The 21,115-nt window shown below is 53.1% G+C and overlaps 2 protein-coding genes across 6 annotated transcripts in view; one reads left to right on the forward strand and one right to left on the reverse strand.

The window, feature by feature from the left end:
- Window positions 1-3,995: 3,995 nt before the first annotated feature.
- FAM151A (family with sequence similarity 151 member A) lies at window positions 3,996-16,571 on the forward strand. Its single transcript, XM_045857131.1, has 8 exons — window positions 3,996-4,250; window positions 5,342-5,488; window positions 11,426-11,578; window positions 12,019-12,178; window positions 13,564-13,788; window positions 14,462-14,601; window positions 15,263-15,406; window positions 15,833-16,571. Exons 1-8 carry the CDS (start codon window positions 4,136-4,138, stop codon window positions 16,504-16,506), a joined length of 1,758 nt encoding a protein of 585 aa, XP_045713087.1. The 5' UTR covers window positions 3,996-4,135; the 3' UTR covers window positions 16,507-16,571.
- Window positions 16,572-16,619: 48 nt separating this feature from the next.
- Window positions 16,620-21,115, reverse strand: part of ACOT11 (acyl-CoA thioesterase 11) — a 46,874-nt gene continuing 42,378 nt past the window's right edge. For all 5 annotated transcript variants that reach the window (XM_045857093.1, XM_045857120.1, XM_045857104.1 and 2 more), the window contains 6 exons: window positions 21,038-21,104; window positions 20,597-20,680; window positions 19,789-19,922; window positions 18,337-18,468; window positions 17,584-17,710; window positions 16,620-16,782 (listed from right to left, as the gene is read on the reverse strand). In XM_045857093.1, coding sequence (XP_045713049.1) covers window positions 16,627-16,782; window positions 17,584-17,710; window positions 18,337-18,468; window positions 19,789-19,922; window positions 20,597-20,680; window positions 21,038-21,104 — 700 coding nt within the window. In that variant the 3' untranslated portion in view covers window positions 16,620-16,626. The remainder of the gene's footprint in view (window positions 16,783-17,583; window positions 17,711-18,336; window positions 18,469-19,788; window positions 19,923-20,596; window positions 20,681-21,037; window positions 21,105-21,115) is intronic.

Here is a 21,115-nt window from a genome sequence, read left to right on the forward strand (position 1 = left end):
TGGGGGCCCTGCCATACAGCACCGCCTGCAGATGCCGCAGCCCCTGACACAACCCATTTCTTCTCTCCCACAATCGGTCGTGGGGGACAGGTGGGTCCACAGAGCGTAGCACAGTGCTGGGCACAGAGTGGGCTCAGCACTTTAATTAGTTGTCTGTCTCATAAGAAATGGCACTGGCATTGGAGTTCTTCACAGCCTGGAGTCTGCCCCAGAGCTGGATCAAGTCCCTCTTCCCCCAGGATACAGCCTGCAGAGCCCTCAGAGCTGAGAGAGGAGCTCAGTACATCCTTGGGGGTGGGCAGGCTGGGATTGTTACTGAACAGGGCCAAGAGGGGGTACGATATACTATTACTGAAAGGACCCCCCACTAGGTTCGCTTGTCTGCCACCAGAGGAAAGACGTCTCTCAATGCTGGGGATCTGTGAAAAGGAAAGGAAATATTTATTCAAAACTATACAGACTTAAAGTAGTGACCTAATGTCTTCATTAAAATAGCAAAGTCCTAAGCCCTGGCTGGCATCGCTCAGTGGATTGAGCACGGGCTGCAAACCAAAGTGTCGCAGGTTCGATTCCCAGTCAGGGTACATGCCTGGGTTGCAGGCCATGACCCCCAGCAACCGCACATTGGTGTTTCTCTCTCTATCTCCCTCCCTTCCCTCTCTAAAAAATAAATAAATAAAATCTTTAAAAAAAAATAGCAAAGTCCTTTTAGGATACCCATAGATGCACACAGTCCTTCCTTCTCCCTCTGCCCTAAACTAGGGTACCATATCTCAGGAAAAGTAGAGGTCCATGATCCAGGCTCCCGGCACCATCAGCTGTGTCACTGCCAGGATCTTCAGTTAATCCAAAGTCATGTGGCACCTTGTCATGGCCCACCAACAAAAGTCCTTGCACCCCTTTTCTTCAAGGCAAGTCTCTCTTATCTCTTAAGCCATGTGGCCAAATGGAGCACCCCAAAGCTGCAGGGTCCCCACTCTTGCCAAAGCCACGTGGTTCTCCTCACAAAGCTGCAGGGGTCCCCACTCAATGACTGCAGTGTCTGGGTTTAAATCCCTGCGCCAGTCTTCCTCTGCAACCCCATTTCCAACTCCTCCTACAATCAGTTACACCTGCCAGCATTCCTGTATTATTCCAAGTTTACTGGGCTGCCATCATGAGTTTGGGCAGGTGTGGCCCCATGTCATGGAGCCAATCTTCTCCAAGCTCCCATGCAGGCGCTGTAACCAGAGGGAACTGACCCCCAGCTACATCTTGGATGGCAGTCACTTCTATCCCCCTGGCTCAAGGCATGGCCACAGCTATTTAACATGTCTATGCAACCAGTTAAAGGTTATAGGTATGTTACATGACTATGTCAGAGGTTAGCTGAAAAGCTGTTACTATGCAAAACAGCTCTCCATGTGTCCCTTCCCCCAACTCACACCTGCCGGGGGAAGGGGTGAGGACATCCTATATATCTTTCTAATATTTCCTGGACACCTTGAGTTCTGGACCCCATTCCAATTCCCTACTTGGGGCCCCCCTTGGCTGCACCCTGTTACAGGATGATGGAGAGAGCCAGACGACAGACACCCTGCTGGGAGGAAAGACCAGGGCCCTCATCCCCACCTCTATGGCTGACCCACTCAGGTCCCTTGAGAGTGTCATGATGTCGAAACAAACAATTCTGAAACAAAGCCTGTTTATATGTGGAGAGACATCGTCAACTGGGAGATGGAAGTGCTGGATTTTCCTTTCGAAACCAGGTTCATCCAGCATTGGTGTTAAATATTGTAACCCCCTAAAAGTGGCCATCCCATTATAAGTGGAGACCACAGACAGTGTCCTCACCAGTATCGTCATCATTCTTTTTATGGTCCAACATGGCAGCACTTTACTGTCCTTATCGGACTATGTTCAAGGTATAACTGACTACCGTTTCTTCTCAAAGTGGTCCTGTAACAGGGTGCAGCCAAGGGGAGGGGGGGCCAAGTAGGGATTTGTAATGAGGTCCACAACTCAAGGTTGTCCTCACTTCCACCAGTCCAAGCTCGGGGATGGGACACTTGGAGCAGGGCCATTGAGAGCTGTTTTGCATAGCAAAAGTTTTGCATCTGACCTCTAGCAAGGTCATTTAACTTTTAATTGGTTTCATGGATATGTTAAATAGCTGTGGCCACACTTTGAGCCAGGGGGATGGGAGTGACTTCAACCCAGGATGTAACTGGGAGGCAACTCCCCCTGGTTACAGAGCCTGCCTGAGAGCTTGGAGAAGATGGGCTCCATGCCATGGGGCCACACCTGCCCAGACTCACTATGGCAGCCCAGTAAAGCTGGAAAAAAATGCGGGCATGCTGGCAGGTGTAACCAATTGTAGGAGTCAGAGATGGGGGTGCAGAGGAAGATTGGCACCAGGATTTAAAATTCAGGCACAGCACCCACTTGAGGTTGGGACTACACAGCTTTCCAGTTCTCCCTCTGGCCACATGACTTAGGAAGCAGGAGAGACTGGAAAAAAAGGGATGAAAGGATTCTTGCTGGTGGGCCATGATAAGTTGCCACATGGCTTTGGATTAACTGGAGATCACAGCGGCAACATGGCTGATGGTGCTGGGAACCGAGGGAGGCCTGCCAGCAGAGCACGGAATCCTGGGAAGAACTAGAGGCTACCTGAGCCATGGGCTTCTATTTCTTTTCCTGAGACACGGTGCCCTGGACTGGGCAAAGGGGGAAAGGAAGGACTCTATGCATTTGTGGGTGTACTAAGGGACTTTGGGATCTCAGTGAAGACATTAAGTCATTACTCTTAAGTTTGTATTAACTTTCGAATAAATAATTCCTTTCCTTTTCATCAATCTCTAGCATTGAAAACCGTCTTTTCCTGGTGGTGGGCAAGATGAACCTAGTACAGGAGGGGGGACCTCCGAAGCAGAAGAGGGGGTCCATTCAGTGATAGTACATTGTTTACCCCCCACCCCGGATCTGTTCTGTAACAGTCCTTACATTCACTCCTGGGGCCTCCATCCCTCTCTTCTTGACTGATTCCTCTTCTTCCACCAGCCCTAATTCCCCAGACGTCTGCGTCCACTCCTCGCGGTGCCTTGGGCAGGAAATGATGCTCATGGCCTCGTCTTTTGTCCCGAGCCCCAGGCCTCTGCATCTAGCGTCCTCCTGGGCAGCTCCTCAGGAATGACCCACAGCCCCAGGACTCACAGGACCTAAACGACACACCCTCCCAACTCCTCCCTGTCCTGCTCCCTTCACCTGCTCCCTGTCCTGTCTCCCTTCATCTGCCCACCGTTCATTCTTCTAGACACTCTTACACATGCACACACACTTGAACCAGTCACCAGGGGTGCTGCTAGTGAACCCTGTAAGCTGAAGTCCCTGTGCCCATTACAGGTGATTCTTGGACTCGCTGAAACCCCAGGATGGCTGAAGTCGATACAGTCTCTTAATTCACTTCCCACGCCAGTGCCTCCAGGACACCCTGTGTGTGAGCTGGTAACTCAACCTCTCCCCAAGGACTCGCTGCCCCGGGAGTGCCCTGCAATAACCCAGGCCAGCACGCCAGGCCTATTGGTTTCGATCTCAGGTAGATAGTCTATCAGCCACAATCTGGGATGGAAGGAATAGTCAGTACTTCAGACAGACCTAATCGGTCCTTGTACCAACCCTTGACTGATCTCCTTGACTCCCTGGGGCAGAGCAGAAAGAGGAAAGGACAATCCAGCTGCCTCCTTTTACTAAGTGGGGGAACCAGGACCAGAGAAGGCAAGACACTTGTTGCAGGTGTCCAGGAAATCGAGGTCTAGATCTGTGGTTTCTCAACTCCCAGGCGGGGCAGATAGGCAAGGGGGTGGGGGCTCGGGCCAACATCCTCTGCTGCTTCTTAATGTGCTCAAAGGTCATGTTGGGGATGGCAGGATTTTCTGCTTGACCCGTTAAGATCTGGGGAGGGTGAGGGAAGAGGAGGAGGGTGGGGAGGGAGGAGGAGCTACCCAATGGGACATTCCACAGACTGGAGCTGCCCTGACCTGGGAGAGAACTGGGTGCTGCTGAGGGCTCCTGCCTCCCACCCAATCCCAACTGCGGACCTTTCAGCGACTCCGGGCCGTGAGGAGCTGGGAGGCACTGTCCAAAGAGGGTCAGCATGGCCTGCAAGCAGTGCTCAAACAAGTGGGCCATTACCAGTATTGCCAGCGTGATCCTGGTGTTTGTCATCGGATTGGTCCTGTGCTTCACACTGCAGGAGGTTGCCCAGCCAGGTAGGGGCCTCCCCGCCATGCCATTAGGTTGGCTTCCATTATGGCTCACTCCTTGCCTCCACTGAGGCAGATCTAGTCTGCCCTCACCACCAACCCTCCTGGGCCCCATCGACAGCTCTGATGGCCTCCTCTCTCTTCCTGCATCCCGACTAAGACTCACCCCCATCCACAGCTGCATTTGCCTCTGTCATTGCCGACCACGCCAAGACCTCTCCCCCGCAGAAGATCCCATGGGCCTTCCTTACCTTCCTCCTTCTCCAGGCTTCAGTCGCCTGAAGACCATCCCTTCTGTGCCCCCTATATAGGCATCTCTTCTTGGAGGCCAAATTCAGCCTCCCCCCCCCCGCCCCAGCTTTTGTCCCTGTGCCCCACTTGGTCACACAGTGCCCTGGGAGCAGCCTCCCCTGGTCCTCTGCATCAGGCCTGTCTCCTTCCTTAGTCCCTGCACCTTGAGGCTTCAGCCTTCTGCCCTCTGCAGACCACCTCACTGCCTCCTCAGTCTCCTGGGCTCCTCCTGGACCCCTGCAGTTGCCTCCCTCTGACACACATACACAGTCTCTCTGCCGCCAGTGAGATCTTTCTAACCATACAACTCACTCACCACCCTCAGCGCACACCCAATTCTTTTGCTGGTGGTCAAGGCCATTTACAACCTGATCACAACCCTCTTTTCAAATCTTGCCCTAGTCCATGTTTCTACATTCCATCTGACCAAGCCAATGGCTATTTCTTTAGGCAACTCCTATTCCTTGCAGTCAAGACTCTGCTTATAATCATTTTTCTGTCTGGAATAACCTACCCCCCTTCTCTGTCCAAGTTATGCCTATCCTGCAAGCCCCCCCCCCCATAAATGTTCCCTTCTCTGTGAACTTCCTGACTGTCCCAGGCTGGTGCAGAGCCTCTTTGCACCTGGGAGCCCGCTTATTTCCCTTTCTCACAGCACTGATGACCCCCCGGGGTCCCACTGTCTCTCCACTAGATGGCATGCCAGACGCACCCTGGGAGCCCTGAGAGGGAGGGTGGGTGAATGAACAGGAGTCCTGGCCTGGGGCAAGAACGGATGCCGATAGCCCCCTTGGCCTTCCTTCTAGGCTGTAAGCAGGATGAGGCTTGTCGCCCTGATGCAGACATGCTGGACTATTTGCTGAGCCTGGGCCAGATCAGCCAACGGGACGGCCTGCTGGTCACCTGGTACCATGGTGCTAACAGCCAGGAGGAGATGAGGGCTGCCCTGAACAGTAAGTCCAGCTGCGAGGACTGCGACTGGCCCGGCAGGAGTGGAGGAGCTGGAGGGACAGCAGAGGTGGGGACAACACTGCCTAGGAGGTCCCCAGTTGTCATACTCCACGTGAGGGAGGGGGGCCTCAGGGAGGTCAAGGGATGGCCCAGGCTGTGCAGCTGATAAGCTCTGAGCCCAGGACTTGAACCAAAGTCTGATTCCAAAGTCATCGTGTCCTGCCCTCCCTCCCAGCTACCCCTCCCATGACCTCTCAGGTGACAACTATCCCTGCTAAGCAGGTATTTGCCCTCAAAGTCTGAGGAAACCAGAAAGTGTGAATTTGAGGCCCAGCGTGACCAAACACAAGCTGCAAAAACCCAAGTGAGCCGTGCAGCTACTCCGAGCCTGTGGGTGACCGCCCGCTGCGGAGATGTGCATGTTCCACAGGGCTCTCCGGGGCCTACAGGCAACTGGTTTCATGGGTGCCATGTGACAAAACTAAAAAGGCTAAGAAAAGTTGGGTGACTTGCCCAAGGTGACGCCAACAGTGGCTGGGCCGACATAGGATGCAGAGTGGTTGGCCCCATGCTCTTGGCCACTGATTTCCGTCCGGGGCACACGGCAGGCCAGGTCCTCTGCTGGAGGCGCGCGAGAGGCAACTTACTGATGTTTCTCTCGCTTCGGGGGAAAAAAAAAAAACAATGAGAAAGGAATAGCCCTGAAATTTGAGCATACTTCAGAAGACGCAGATTGCTGGCTCCGTCCCCAGAGTTTCTGATTCAATGATTCTAGGGTGAGGCCTGAGAATTTGCATTTCTGGTAAGTTCCTAGGTGCTGCTGATTCTGCTGGCCCCAGGACTACACTTTCAGAACCAGTGCTCAGCCAAAATCCCTCAATTTCGGATGAGGAAACTGGGGTCCAGAGTTGGAGACAGTTTTGTCCAAGGTCACACAATAGGTCTGAAGCAGGGCAAGCCCTTGGCACCAAGCCTCTAGCTTTACTCCTACAACAGAGGGACTAGGAGTAAGTGCCTAGAAGATTTGCTGAGTGAATGAATGATTTGGAGGAGAGGCTACCTCAGGCTGGGGGGAGCCACTTTGCTGTGCTTCAGAGATCTCCTCTGATTAGAAGGCTGACGGCCTTACCTTGGTGATAAGAAAGAGAGACGCCTCCCTCTGATGAGGGAGGCGGGCCAGAGAGGGAGGACTCTTATCGAGGAGATAAGGCCTGAGGCAAAGAGGACTCATCACCCCTTGCTCATCCCACATCAGCCCTGGGGCAGCAGAGAGATCCAGCCCCACCGGGCTGGGACCTTGACCAAGAAGAAAGTCAAGGGCCCCACCCAGGTGGTGCCAACAGCTCAGCAGCATGAAGAGGCCACCTGAGCAAAGCTTCAGGGGTGCAGGGAGGACCTCAGGCCTGGTTTCTTCCTGATGGCTCTGCCAGGTCCCTGGGGTAGGCCCTTGGGAGGGGGTGGTGCCACAACTGGGGTGGGGACCCTGATGGGGCACCAGGGATAGGACTGAACTGGTGAAGTCATCTTAGACGTGATTGGACAGTCATGCGGAGAGGAGGGGCCAGAGTGAAGGCCTGGGAGGCAGACATAAGTGGGTATGAATTTTACCTTGGCCTTTTACCGGGAAGTCATTTGGGGCAAGTGGCTTCACCTGTCTGCAGCTCAGTGTTTTCCTCTGCGGAAAGTGGCTTGGTGGGATGACTACCATTCATCATGCCAACCAGGGCACTTTTTTTTTTAACCAGAAGAGGGTTTTTTTTTCTTAAATATTTATTTATTGTTAGACGGGAGGGGAGGAAGGGGGAAAGAGGAGAGAAACATTGATCTGCTGCTTCTCCCACGCCCCCAACTGGGGTCCTGGCCCCCAACCCAGGCATGTGCCCTGGCCAGGAATCAACCAGCAACCTTTTGTTTGCAGGCTAATGCTCAATCCACTGGAGCACACTGGCCAGGGCAAGAGGGTATTTTTTATTTATTTATGGCTTTTTAATGGCTTTTCCCCCCACAGGGCACATTTGATAATAGAAGAGATCATGATTAGCAATTATGCAGAGATAACAGAAATATACCAGACTATCCCAGGCCAACAGGGACATGTGGTCACCCTAGTTAAGTGAGCTACTCCATGTAAATAATAATTAACACTCCGTGAATACCTAACCAGGGATATTTTATTATTTAATTCTAGTAAATGAGAAGGAGACACAGAGAGGTCAGGTATCCTACCCAAGGTCACATAGCTTGCTAATGTTAGTTTAGCACTGGGACTGGAAGCTAGCAGAATGGGTTCAGGGTCTGCACACGCAGGCACAATGTTCTCCTGCTTGGGTGTGAAGTACAGAGCTGGCGTGGGGGCAGGGGGTGTGGGCACAGAGGGGTTGGGAGGACTTGGTCACTACCTTCCTGTTCCCCCTGGAGAGCAGCACTTCCTCCTTCCTAACTGTGCCCCAGAGGACCAGGACTCCTGCTGTGACTGCAGGAACCTGACCCTTCCCTCATCTCCTATTCCTTCTTCATACCCCACTCAGGCAAGTCGGGCCCCCGGACTAAGCACCTGGAAGGTAAGTAACAGGCTTAATGATAAGGGAGTGATTTTCCCAGGAAGCAGCTGGACCCAGGTAGCAACCACAAGGAGGCAGGTTAGGTCCAGAACGCACTCTCCATCGGTTTTTAGTCCAAAGTGCTGAGCACCTTCTGGGCGCCTGCTCTGAGCCAACCTCAGAAGAGATACTTAGAAGGAAGATGTGGCCCCTGTGTTCAGGAGGCTCACCGGTCTCATGGGAATAGGTTAGGGCAAATCAAGGAGGCAGCAGCATCAGAGGGTCCGATGACTGAGAGACCCGGCTCCAGTCCTGGCTCCCTCCCGATGTGCCCCACCTCCCCCAGACAGGAACTGGCCAGTTAGGTGGGGTAGGAGACCCCTCAGCATCCATTTTCTTATGTACCCTTGTATCTTCTGTCCGGCTGCCCCGTTGGGCCTGGCTTCTCTGGGCCTCACTGGGGGCCAACCCTCTGGACCTCTCTCTGTAATCCCAGGTGACCAAAAGTTAGGATAAGAAAGGGTTTGTGTTCAAGCCATACAAATAAAAGCTGCCCTCATAAAGTCCTTTCTCTACATCTTCTCTAACATTTATTTGTTTTATTTTTTTAAATATTTTATTTCTTTTTAGAGAGGGGAAGGATGACAAAGGAGAGGAACATTGATAAGTGAGAGAAACATCGATTGGCTGCCCCTTACAGACCAGCCAACCCAGGCACATGCCCTGACTGGAAATCAAACCAGTGACCCCTGGGTCTGTGGGACAGTGCCCACCCCACCAAGCTACACCAGTCAGGGCTTGTCTTATTGTTAATAGCCATCCTAACAGGTGTGAGGTGGTATTGTGACTTTTGATTTGCATTTCCCTTATAATTAGTGATGTTGAGTATTTTATATCTGTTGGTCATCTGTATTTCATCCTTGGAAAAGTGTCTATTTAGGTCATTTGTTCATTTTTTTAGTCAGATTGTTTGGGGCTTTCTTATTAAATTATATGAGTTCTTTATATATTTTGGATATTAGCCCCTTGCTGGAGGTCGTATTTGCAAATATCTTCTCCCATTTAGTTGGTTGCATTTTTGCTTTTTTGATGGTTTCTTTTGCTGTGCAGAAGCAGCCTTTTTTTTTTTTTTTAATGTAGTCCCATTTGTTTATTTTTTCTTTTACTCCCCTTGCCTTTGGATTCAAGTTCACACACACACACACACACACACACACACAAACCCTCTGAAACCAAGGTTCCTAAGTTTAGTGCCTGTGTTTTCTTCCATGTATTTTAGATTTTATTTACTTATTTTTAGAGAGAAGGGGAGACAGGGGGAGAGAGAGAGAAACATTGATTGGTTGTCTCTCGTTTGCACCCCAACCAGGGACCAAACCTACAACCAGGCATGTGCCCTGAGTAGAAATCAAACCAGCAACATTCTGTTTTACGGTATGATGCCCAACCAACTGAGCCATACTGGTTAGGGGTCTTATATGTATTTTATTGTTTCAGGTCCTACATTCAGGTCTTTAATTCGTTTTTAGTTTATTTTCATGTATGGTGTCAGATAGCAGTCCAGTGTCATTCGTTTTCAGGGGGCTGCTCAGTGTTTCTGATACCATGTGTTAAAGGGAATTTCCTTTCTCCAGTGTGTATATATTCTTAGCTCCTTTGTCAAAAGTTAGTTGCCCATATATGTGTGATTTATTTCTGAGCTCAATTCTGTTCTATTGGTCTGTGTGTTTGTTTTTCTGACAACACCATACTATTTTTTGTATCTTTGTAGTATACTTTAAAGTCAGGAAATATGATACTTTCAGCTTTGCTTATTTTTCTCAGGATTGCTTTGGCTATTTGGGGTCTTTTGTGGTTTCACACAAATTTGAGGAATTTTTGTTCTATTTCTGTAAAGAATGGCATTGGGATTTTGGTAGGGATTTTATTAAACCTTATACTACTTTAGGTAAGATGGCCATTTTAACTATATTAATTCTTCTGATCCATGAACATGAAGTATCTTTCCATTTCTTTATGTCTTCAATTTCTTTCTAAGATTTTATTTATTTACTTTTAGAGAGGGAAAGGGAGGGAGAAAGAGAGGGAGCGAAACATTGATGTGTGAGAGAGACATCAATTGGTTGCCTCTCACACTCTCCCAACTGGGGGCCTGGCCCGCAACCGAGGCCTGTGCCCTCACTGGGACTTTCGGTTCACAGGCCGGCACTCAATCCACTGAACCATACCAGCCGGGGCTTCAATTTCCTTCAACAATGTCTTATTTTCAGTGTGCAGGTCCTTCGCTTCCTCTGTTAAGTTTATTCCTAGGTATTTTATCCTTTTGTTGCAATTGTCGGTGGGGTTGTTTTCTTCACTACTCTTCCTGATATTTCCTGTTGGTCTACAAGAACACAACAGCTTTTGTCTGTTGATTTTGTATCCTGCAACTTTACTGTATTAGTTTATTGTTTCTAACAGTCTTCGGATGGTATCTTTAGGGTTTTCCACATGTCAAATGATGTTATCTGCAAATAGCAGGTTTTACTTCTGCATCCCCAGTTTGGATGCCTTTTCTTGTCCCTGCCCGATGGCTCTGGCTAGGATTTCCAGTTCTGTGTTGAAAACATAGGCGAGAGTGCGCATCCTTGTCCCATTCACCGTCTTAGAGGAAAAGCTCTCGGCTTTCATCACCGATATGTTAGCCGAAGGTTTGTCGCAGATGAGCTTTATCATCATTCAACAACCTTCCCATCTGAAGCCCGTATCAGATGACGTCCGCCTGACTGAGGTAACTGTATGAACTCAAAAGACAAAAGTGAGTGCTCGGCACTGTCAGGGTACAGGGTGCAGATGGACAAGCTTGTGCACCCCATGTGGGGACCTGAAGCACACCGACTTTTCTGGACAGCAATTTGATAATGTGGGCTTGAAATGCGCCTGTATTGCCCTGCCTCAAGTTCCACAAGAAGGGATCGGAAGTTATCAGAAGATCGTCGTGATAAAATATGCATCAGTGTCTCAGGAATAGGAGGGAGGAGCTAAATCGAGGAGTGAACCCTCCATCGGGGCCTTTGTAGCCTTTTTTTCTTTGATGAAGCATATAAAAGTTTTTTAAGATATGCCATAATGTTGAAACTTTTGAAAAAGATTAACAATGATAAATGCAGCGTGGTCTCAAGTGTGTACAAACTATACATTGACAAAAATGAAAGAAAATGTACCAAATAAATGAAATCTTAAAAAAAAAAAGAAAATATACCAAAATGTGAGCTATGATGGAAATGTGAATGAACAGTTCCCTTCTTCCTGCTTTTCTGTATTTTTCAAGTGTTCTCTAACAAACATGCAATTGTTTTTACAATGAGAACAACTGTTTAAGAACAGTCAAGAACTGATAGGGTTCCCCATCTCGCACAGGCAGCGTCATGGTCCTGGAGGCGGACATCACCGTAGAAGGGCTCAACACAGCCAACGAGACAGGGGTCCCCATCATGGCGCACCCCCCCGCCATCTACAGCGACAACACCCTGCAGCAGTGGCTGGAGGCTGTGCTGGCCTCTTCCCAGAAGGGTAAGCACCTCTCAGGCCCCTCCCCAGCTCCCTGGTCCTCTGGTCCTCAGGCAGCATGTGCAGGGACCACTCCACTGGGAGGCAAGTCCAGCTCCCGTCATGAGTTGCTCATTGCCTTGGCTTCCCAGCCCCATGTTCCGGAGGCCCAGGCTCAGGGAATTCTAGATGGGATGGGGGGTACAAAAGGACACATCCTGGGTGGTATCTCCTGGACACAGGTGAGATGGAATGGAAGATGTAGCTCATTCCTGCAGTGGTCCTCACTCTAGAATAGGGTCCCATTCTTCCATCCTTCCCCCCCCCCGCCCCCTTACTCCCCACTCCCACAGACACACACACCCCACACCTGCTCTTTCTGCCCCAGTAGGTCACGTCTTCCAGTTCCTTCTTCCCTGAGCATGAGGGGCCAGCTTCCCAAGCCCTTGGCCTCCTCCCCACAGGTATCAAGCTAGACTTTAAGAGTCTCAAGGCCGTGGGCCCCTCCCTGGACCTCCTGCGGCAGCTGACACTGGATGGGAAAGTCCGGAGGCCTGTGTGGATCAATGCTGACATCCTGAGGGGCCCGAATGTGCCCATCTCCATTGAAATCAATGCGACACAGTGAGTGCTTCCCTCTCTGTCCCTACTGCACCCAGCCCTCTTCCTTCAACATTTGGCACAGGAAGGGCTCAGGGGACCTTTCCTGAGTTTGCCTCCAGATGTACCAAGTATTCTGACCTCTGAACTTCCACATAGGCTGTTCCCTTTGCTTCATTTCAAGTGCCTCTCCCCCATTTCCTGCCTTTGCCCACACACTGCCTCCTCCAAAAACTGCCCCAACATCCCAGGTGACATCCTCACTGCCCCCTAACACAGCCCTGATTTCATTGGGGTTACCCCACATCCCCAATGACCAGGGCAAGGCGTGGCCTGCTAGAAAAGTCTAAAATGCTGGCTCCTTGCCCAGCCCCCATGAAATCCCAGCACTGCCACCAACAGCCCTCACATACACCAGCTGCACTCATGCTGCTCTGCAGTCTACAGAGAAGGGCCACATAAAAGGAGAGAATATATCTGATTTGATTCTTATGTAGCATTGCTAGGCGAGGAATCTTTTCTCCCCATTTTGCAAATGAGCAAGCTGACAATTGAGGCTTCATTTATTAAATGTTTATTATGTGCCCCAGGCACTATTTTAAGAACTTTAATTTTAGAATACCATTTAACTTTTACAATGAGAATGAGGTAGGTACTATTATCTTCATTTTGTTAGTACAGGACCTAACTCTTCGAATGACCTAAGTCTAGTAATCGGCCGAGCAAGATTCAAAGCCAGGCCTTTGATGCTAAGCCCCACACTCTTTACCATCCCGCCCTCCAGCCACCCAGCTGTCCACCCCGCCAGCCAACAATCCAGCCATCCAATTTGTGTGACTCTCACATGAGGTGCATTTGGAAAGCAGCAGTTTGAAAAAATGCAGTCAGTGGCACAAGATAAATATGGTTTGTCTTCTGGGAGTATTGATTTTACTCAATAGTTTGGGGAGAAGGATCTGGGAACATTTTTTGCCTATTAAAATTTGCATCAGGGCAAAATCTGATTGAAATTTTAAAGTCAAATCTGAAGCTTCAGAGACTCTCCCAGCAGGCAGAGCCCAGATCTCCACCCCTGGGGCTCTGGATTTCATTGCCTCTGTCCATATGGGGATGTTTAAGAGGCCCTGCCACACCCCCCTCCTCGCCCTCAGGAATGCCATCTTTGAGAATGAAAGAGGCTGAGTGAGCTGCCCAATGTCACAGTCATGACCTGAACCCACACCCCACTGACTCCAAAATTCATGCCCTGTTTGTGGGACCTTAAACAAGCCACTTCTGCTCTTTAGGACTCTGCTTCTGCCCTTTCAGACTCAATAGGCTCTGCCACATCCTAGCACCGTGATGGGAACCCACGAGACAAGGAAGGGCCAGCCAGGCCCGAAGAAACCGTTGTCTCTGATTCTCTGTAGGTTCCTGGCCGTGGTCCAGGAAAAGTACCCTGAGGCCACCCTGTCTCCAGGCTGGACCACCCTCTACGTGCCCCTGTTCCCGAACAGCACATACACCCGAGCCATGGTGGAGAAGATGCAGGGGCTGGTAGGAGCGCTGCCACAGAGGGTCACCTTCCCTGTGCGGGCTGTCATGGTGCGGGCTGCCTGGCCCCACTTCAGCTGGCTGCTGGGCCAGTCTGACAGGTGAAAACTCCTAGCCCCCTGGCCCAGCCCCTGCCCCTGCCCAACCCACCCCCAGGCACTGATCCTAGAAGCTCATGGCTGGCAGGGACTTAAAGATTCTAGTCTCATCCACTGGTGCTCACATCCCATACTCCATCCCTTTCTGCTCGTACGCTTCTGGTGACAGGCTGTTTACCATCACCTGCGGCAGCCCATTCATTGGTGGATAACTAAGTCTCTGCCTATTTGAGTTTACACTGAGACACAATTTGTCTCCCCACAGCTTCTTCCCACGGGGAGCAGCAGTGGGGCTGCCCTGATTGTACCTGCCACCTCTGCCCCCGGATAGTCCCCCGTCTCCACTCCAGCAGTCTGTTCCCAGCCACCCGGCCCCACCCTCAGCAGCTCCCCACAGGACGCTGAGGCTTCCCCCTCCTCCACACCTGGCTTCTCCCGCCGCCGTCCCCTCTGCCTGTCCCATTCTGTCCTTGGCCCTCTCCTAAAACAGGAAATAGGCATCCTCTCCCTCCTTCTGGGCTTCTGCTGGCCCCAGGAAGGGGGTGGTGGTCTGGAAGAAAGGGCTGGTGGGACGTCAGCTGCTCCGCCCTTGCCCAGCTAGGGTCCAGTTCTGAGCGCAGGGACTGAGGACCAAGCTGGGCCCAGACGGACGCCGAGCCTGCTCTCTGGGCCCCAGGTACAGCCTGACACTGTGGCAGGGCCCCGCGGACCCAGTGTCAGTGGACGATCTCCTCTACTTCCGAGACAACTGTGCCACCCACCAAATCTACTATGATCTCTTCGAGCCTGTCCTGTCGGAGTTCAAGCAGCTTGCCAGTAGGGAGTGACCTAGGAGGGCGGGGAAGGGCAGTGGGCTGGATTCTGAACTGGGTAGCACTGGTGGACCGGAGCAGAGCAGAGCAGAGCTGGAGGGGCCGGACATCGGAGGGGGACATCCTGGGTGGCACAGGGAGAAGATTTACTAAGTCATTCAGCTTGTGCATAGCACAGCTCGGGCCGGAACCCAGAGAATGTCAAACCCCATTTACTTTTCCTGGCAGCACAGTTTCTCTGCGGGTTACTCTAACATTTCAGAGAGGGACCTCTCTGCTCCACCTGCTGATCGGTGATCCAGGTGCTACCTGTTCTCTTGTTCGCACCGCTCATTCCCTTGACCCCAAACCTAGGAAAGCCTGCCGTTAAGCCACATCAGAGGGGATCCATCAGATTCAGCATTCCTTCCTTGGGAGCCATCTGGGTGAGGGGGGAGAATAACAGCTTTGGGACCAGACAAGCCTGGCTCCGTCGGGTTCCAATCCCAGCAATTCTGCTATTGGCTGTAGGATCTTGGGCAAGTCACTTCTTGTAATCTACAAAAGGGAAAATCACAGCTACCAGGCAGGTCGCTGTGAGGGTCAGAAAGCATGTATAGCCACGGCTCTCAGAAGGCACTCTGTGAATGGCAGCTGCTTTATTGTGACAATTTGGGACCCCACAGTGAACGCCACACGGAAGCGAAACTACTACACAGGGGGCAGCCTGATCCCTCTTCTCCAGCTTCCCGGGGGCGACAGCCTGAGGGTGGAGTGGCAGGTTCCCGACATCCAGAGCAATGGAACATCAGTGACAGTTCAGCTCCCAGGTGAGGTCTGCCTACAGCCCCTGTGCTGCTAACTAAGCTTCAGGGACTCTGTTACCATGGCCACACGCCAGCTGGGGGAGGACAGTGTTGCCAAGGGGATAGAGTCCCTGGCCCTCAGACCAGCACCTCTGAGCCCTTAGCCACATTGTGGTTCAGCCGTGGTGGGCACAGCCCCACAGCTGAACCACTAGCAATGGCCAGGAGCTGAGCTGGCAGCTTCTCAAGTCATTGAGATGAGCCCTGGGCATATTTCTGAAGCAGCTCTTCTACCTGGAGCGCAGACCCAGTCCCTAGGTTCCAGACAGTGGAGGCACCAGCTACTCCTCCTTGGCTGCCCGTTACCTCTCTGCTGCCCCTTTTACAAGGGGCTCTGACTCCCCATGATAACTGAACCCCAGCCACTGTTGCCTCCACCGCGTCTTCCAGACAAAGAAGGCATGATCCTGCTGAACGTTGGTCTCCAGGAGCCTGCAGCTGGGGACGCTGTGCCTGTCGTACGTGCCCCAGGTAGCCCTGCCCTGACGCTGGAGTCATGCCTGCTACAGCTCGCCACGCATCCTGGACGCTGGGGAGTCCATCTGCACATAGCAGAGCCCACGGCCCTTCGGCCGTCCCTGTCCGTACTGGCCCACCTCTCCGACCTTGGTCACCTTTCTCAGCCTGTGTGGGTGGGGACCACAGTCTCCTATGGCAGTTTTGCAGTGCCTGGCCACGTGGCCGGTGAAGAGTTGCTTACAGCTGTGTCTGAGGTTTTCCCCCACGTGACAGTGGCACCGGGCTGGCCCGAGGAGGTACTAGGCAGTGGCTACAAGGAACAGCTGGTCACAGATATGCTGGAGCTGTGCCAGGGTCTCTGGCAACCTGTGTCCTTCCAGCTGCAGGCAGGGCCACTGGGCCAGAGCGTGGCTGGAGTAGTGGCCAGGTTACTGGCAGCCTCCCCCCGGGCCACCGTCACAGTGGAACACAGCCCTGCGGAAGACAGCTATGCATCTGTGCGGACAGCGCTGCTGGCAGCCAGGGCCGTGGACAGCACCAGGGTGTACTACAGACTGCCCCAGAGTCATCGCAAAGACTTGCTGGCAGATGCTGGCAGAAACTGACCACCCAGGGGTGCTTCCCACGGGGGAGGCAGGAAGAAATAAATGCTTCTGCCTTCCTCGATGCACTGCACGTGTGTCCTTGGCAGGATGGAGTGGGAGTGAGGTAGCTGCTGCGGGTGCCTAGAGGCTCTGGAGGCTGGGGGCCAGATCATTCCGGTTGTCCAAAAGGAACTTCTCACAGGCCTTGAAGGTGTTGTAGAACTCAGAGGAGAGGCCGGCCACATTGGTGGTCACGTAGGTGAGAAAGCCCGAGGTGGCCTGGTTGTAGTAGGACACCTGCAGGACAGGAAGCAGCACTCAGGGAGGCTGGGCTGGGGAGGGGTGGGAGCCACTCAGGCCGTGGGGAGTCAGCCCAGCAAGCCTGCTGAGAGGGCAGCAGCCTGGGCCCTTAGGGGAGGCTACATGACTGGCAGGTGGGAACTCCCGCAGCAGGTTGCCCGACCCTAACTTCTCTGACACTGCGCTGTCTCGGGGGTCTCCCCTGCCAGCTGGGAGACCCCAGAAGACAGGGATTGGGTTTCCAGGGCCCAACACAGAATCCTGTTTAAATGAAGGTCTACTGGGGCTTTGGAGACAGGTGACAACTAAGCCCAGGGATTGTCCTAAGAAGCTCATCCGTTAAGTGCATTACCTGAACGAGTCTCAGGGCCCTAACAGCAGCTGTGAGCCAAGGAGGGGGGCCGCATACACCCACCCTCGCTCACTCTAATTTTCAACACCAACGGCCCTGCTGAGTTTGATGGGCCCTGAGAACCATATGAAGCCTTCCTGGACAAGAAGGAGTACGTGAGTCAATGAGATGAATATTAGATCAGAACCTAGGCCTTCTGCCCGCAGCATCCAGGGCTTTTCCCAAGACCCTGCAGTAGCCTCGGACTTCTCTGCATAGATTAGATCTTAATGAAGGCTTACTACTAGCCCCCGATGATCTCAGGCTTCCCCAAGCTGGAAGAGCCCACTGTGGGGCACAGGTGGGGGCCCAGGGCCAGAACTGTGTGAGCCCGACAGTGCTGAGTTCTGTGCGCATGTGGATTTGGGGTGGATCAGGGTGAAGGTAAAGGGGACCCCGAGCCTCACCTTGGTCATCTGGTCCCCCTCACGCCAGAAGCAGAAGCCTGAGCAGAGGGTCTCCCCACGCCTGTACTTGGGTGTCTCAGGGTGCGTGGGCAGCGTGACTGACCTCAGTGCAATGACATAGGGGTCCCTGAAGTGGAGGAGAGTGGGGAGGGGCAGAGAAGGAGAAGATGAGGGTTTGTCCTGCCCGGCCCAGGCTCCGGAACCCCTGCTCCAGCACTGACCCAAGCTCTGGAGCCTCCCTCGGCACTGACACCAGAGTCTAAAGACATGTAAACTCTGAAAGGCACGGCCTGCCTCCAGCCAGGCTGGAGAGAGCAGGCACCTGTGTGTTGGCAGCCCTGCATTCACCAGGAGCCAGCGTGACTTCAGGGCAGATTTCCTAGGCCAGCCCCTTAGGAAGGAGTGGTGGGGTTGTATGCTTCACCTTCCTGTGCCTGTCTCTAGCACAGTTGAGGCAGACAAGCCACCCTTCGGCCAGCGTGGGACAGTCAGAGGGTGGAGGCCAAGGAAGTTCCATGTGAGAAAAGGCCTTGCCACCTCAGAATCAGAGCCTACCCTGCTTTAGAGCATGAGCAACCAAAAAGGAGGTGTGTTCCCTGACCCCATCTCACACACAACAGCTCAGAAAAGCCAGGTGGCACCTGGGGTCCCAGAGCCAATAGGAAGCATGGAGCCAACTCTAGGCTGCTGTCTGCCTCCCCGGGGAGGGATGGGCTCCCTGACCACCTCCTACCCCAGCAGGCAGGCACCTACCCATTATCACAAGGCTTCCGCCGGGAGGCCAGGATCACAAAGTCCTGAGGCTTGGGGTCATTGCCAAGAGCAGAGCTGATGACATAGTAGATGGCATCATCCTCATCCACCTGATGCACTAGCTCCACGCTCCTGTAGGGAGGCCCAGAGCTCAGGGTCTGAGAGTGTCATACCAACTCCTCATAGGAGAGGGGGTCTGGCCCAGCTCTCCTTGAGTCAAGACTTAGAAGACACTTCAGTCCCTACACAGCTCAGCAGGGACTATGAGAGGACAGGAAGGCCCAGCCCAGATGCATTCACACGCACGTGCGCACACACACACACACACACACACACACACACAAAGCAAATAAATATACAGCCGCAGAACTAATAGGGCAGCAGAGCTGGGCTGCACCCCTCAGGCCTGGGTACACTGTGCCCATGGGCCTGTACACTCACGTAGGCTTATACCAACACACACGCACACATACACACACAAGCACACATGAGGACATCCACAGAGGTGCGCATGACCATGTCCACACCTGCCGCCTTGTCCCCTGCTGTTCCACCCACACTCAGAGGCAGCTTCAGGACTGGGGTGGGGAGAAGCAGCGAGGGGCTCTCTCTCCTCTCCGGCCACTTCCCGCCAACCCCATCAAGTATCACAATCTGATCGGACCTTCAAGGCCCACACCAGCCTGCCTCCTTCAAGCAGCCTTCCTACCACAGAGCCAGCTTCCCCAATATCTACCAGCAATCACCTCTCAGGCTTCTCAAACGGCACTGCTGGCAGGCCTGGGGCCACCTAGACAGACCAGGGCTTTTTAAAGCAGCACAGCCCTTTTGGAAAAGAAATCTGAAGCAGAAAGCCCATGTGTTGACAGCCACAAGCGGGCCTGCTCTAGTGAGGATGCGTGGGGGTAGGAGGGAGACGTCCAATTCGGTAAAAATCAAATGACCTGCTCACCGGATTTCTAAAAGCAGAGGTGCTCCTTACAGATAAACTCAGGAACACCCGCTCCTCATAATAAGCCATTGCAGAAGCGATCAAAGAAGCCCCCACCCCAAGCAGTAGCTGGAACTCTTTTAGGAACGTAAAACTCCACAGAACACAGACTGAAAATCACATCTCTCCCTGAGTATAAATCCATGAGCTACCTCTTAAGTACCCATTTTAAGAGGAGGAAAAAAAGTCCCAGAAAGAAAGCAACTTGCCCAAGGTCACACAGCTAGTTGGACCAGAAACAGGACCAGGCCTTCTACATCAATTCCAGGCTCAGTCCCTTCTCTGAAGGCTCAGAACAACCCTGACCCCCACCTAACACATAACTACAGTCCCCCACCCTACCCCCGTTAAAGGCCAGCTGTGGCGGAGCATAAAAAGGGGGCTCAGAAGGACACCTGAGGGCCCACCCTCCCCGCCAAGCCTGAGAAGGGACCCTTCCCCACCCGCACCCTGGCCCTTACTGGTAATGCTTGTCCCACTCGGGCCTCCGACGCAGGTCTGAGAGCAGCAGGAAGGCGTGGGCTGCATCCACATGCACCAGCATCTCCATGTGGAAGGAGAGGTACTTGTCATCCTCCAGAGTGTACAGAAGCACCTGCATGGGGCAGAGGGCGGCCTCATTCCTGCATCCCCCTCCCCAGGCTAGGCTAGTGGAAGGGTGGGCTGACTGGGATGTTGGAGGCCAGGGCTGCAAGCTCAGGACCACCAATGACTTGCTGAGTGACTGTGGATAAGTGACTCAACCTCTCTGAGCCTCAGTCCCATCCCTATGAAAGAAGATGTTGGGAGAATTCAGCACAAGTGGACAGAAACATGTCTTACAAAGCAGTGACTGAGGCAACAATGGAATAGCTCTTCAGAGCCGGGTGCCCACCCAACCCCCTATGTCATGGGTGGGGAAGTGACTCATCCTAGAGCACAAGCAAGAGTGGCAGAGCTTGTCTTCCCTCAGCCTGTGTTTGTCCACTGCCCCCCACGCACCCCTGCTGTGACTCACAGTACAAGGAGCAGAGAGAGGGAGGAGGTGGCTGGGCAAAGAGCAGCAGGGATGGGAGACGGGGGCAGGAGGGTGGGCGGGCAGGCGAGAAGGGTTCGGAGGCTCTCCGCTCCAGGCCCTGTGAGGACAGGTGTTTCCATGACCGGGTTGGCTTCATGATCTCATGCCCTTTTGACATGAGTGGCTTGAGAGACTTCGTGTTGCTTGCAGTCAGCCACCTCTGGCTGCTCAGAGGAGAAATGGCGGGTGGGTGGGTGGGTGGGGTCGGCTACCTGGTTGAGCTCCGAGGACAGCACCCAGTTGTCCTTGGCCACAAGCATCTTCAGGGAGGAGACATTGTTGTAGCTCAGGTACACCTGGACAGGGAACACAGAGATGCCTCGCCTTCTCCCCTTCTGCAGGGCGCGGTGCCGAGGCCAGGTTGAGGGGGGAGAAGAACTTGGGTCATGGAGGAGGGTGGGTGCTGGGCTTTGAGGAAGGAGGCCCAGACCTGGCCAGACTCAGCCAGTAACCTGGACAAGCCACACCTCCTCTCAGGGCCTCAGCTCCCTCCTGCCAAACAGGGGCAAAGGAAAGCCCTTCGCTAACTGTATGAACCTTGAGGCACTAGTATCCTGTCCTCTTCCAGCCTACCTCCAAACCCACTCTGACGACAGGGAAGGTGGGGTCCCCAGTGGGCCGGAGGACTCTCCCCTCAGAGCCGAGGGCCTTACCTGGTTGCTAGGGTCCCAGGGGACAGAGAGAGGCACCTCCGTCTGCTTACAGGACACGATGTACTTCCTGGGAGAGAG

The sequence above is a fragment of the Phyllostomus hastatus genome, unplaced genomic scaffold, assembly GCF_019186645.2.
Source record: "Phyllostomus hastatus isolate PE091 unplaced genomic scaffold, TTU_PhHast_1.1 phas_contig_147, whole genome shotgun sequence".
Classification (NCBI taxonomy): Eukaryota; Metazoa; Chordata; class Mammalia; order Chiroptera; family Phyllostomidae; genus Phyllostomus; species Phyllostomus hastatus.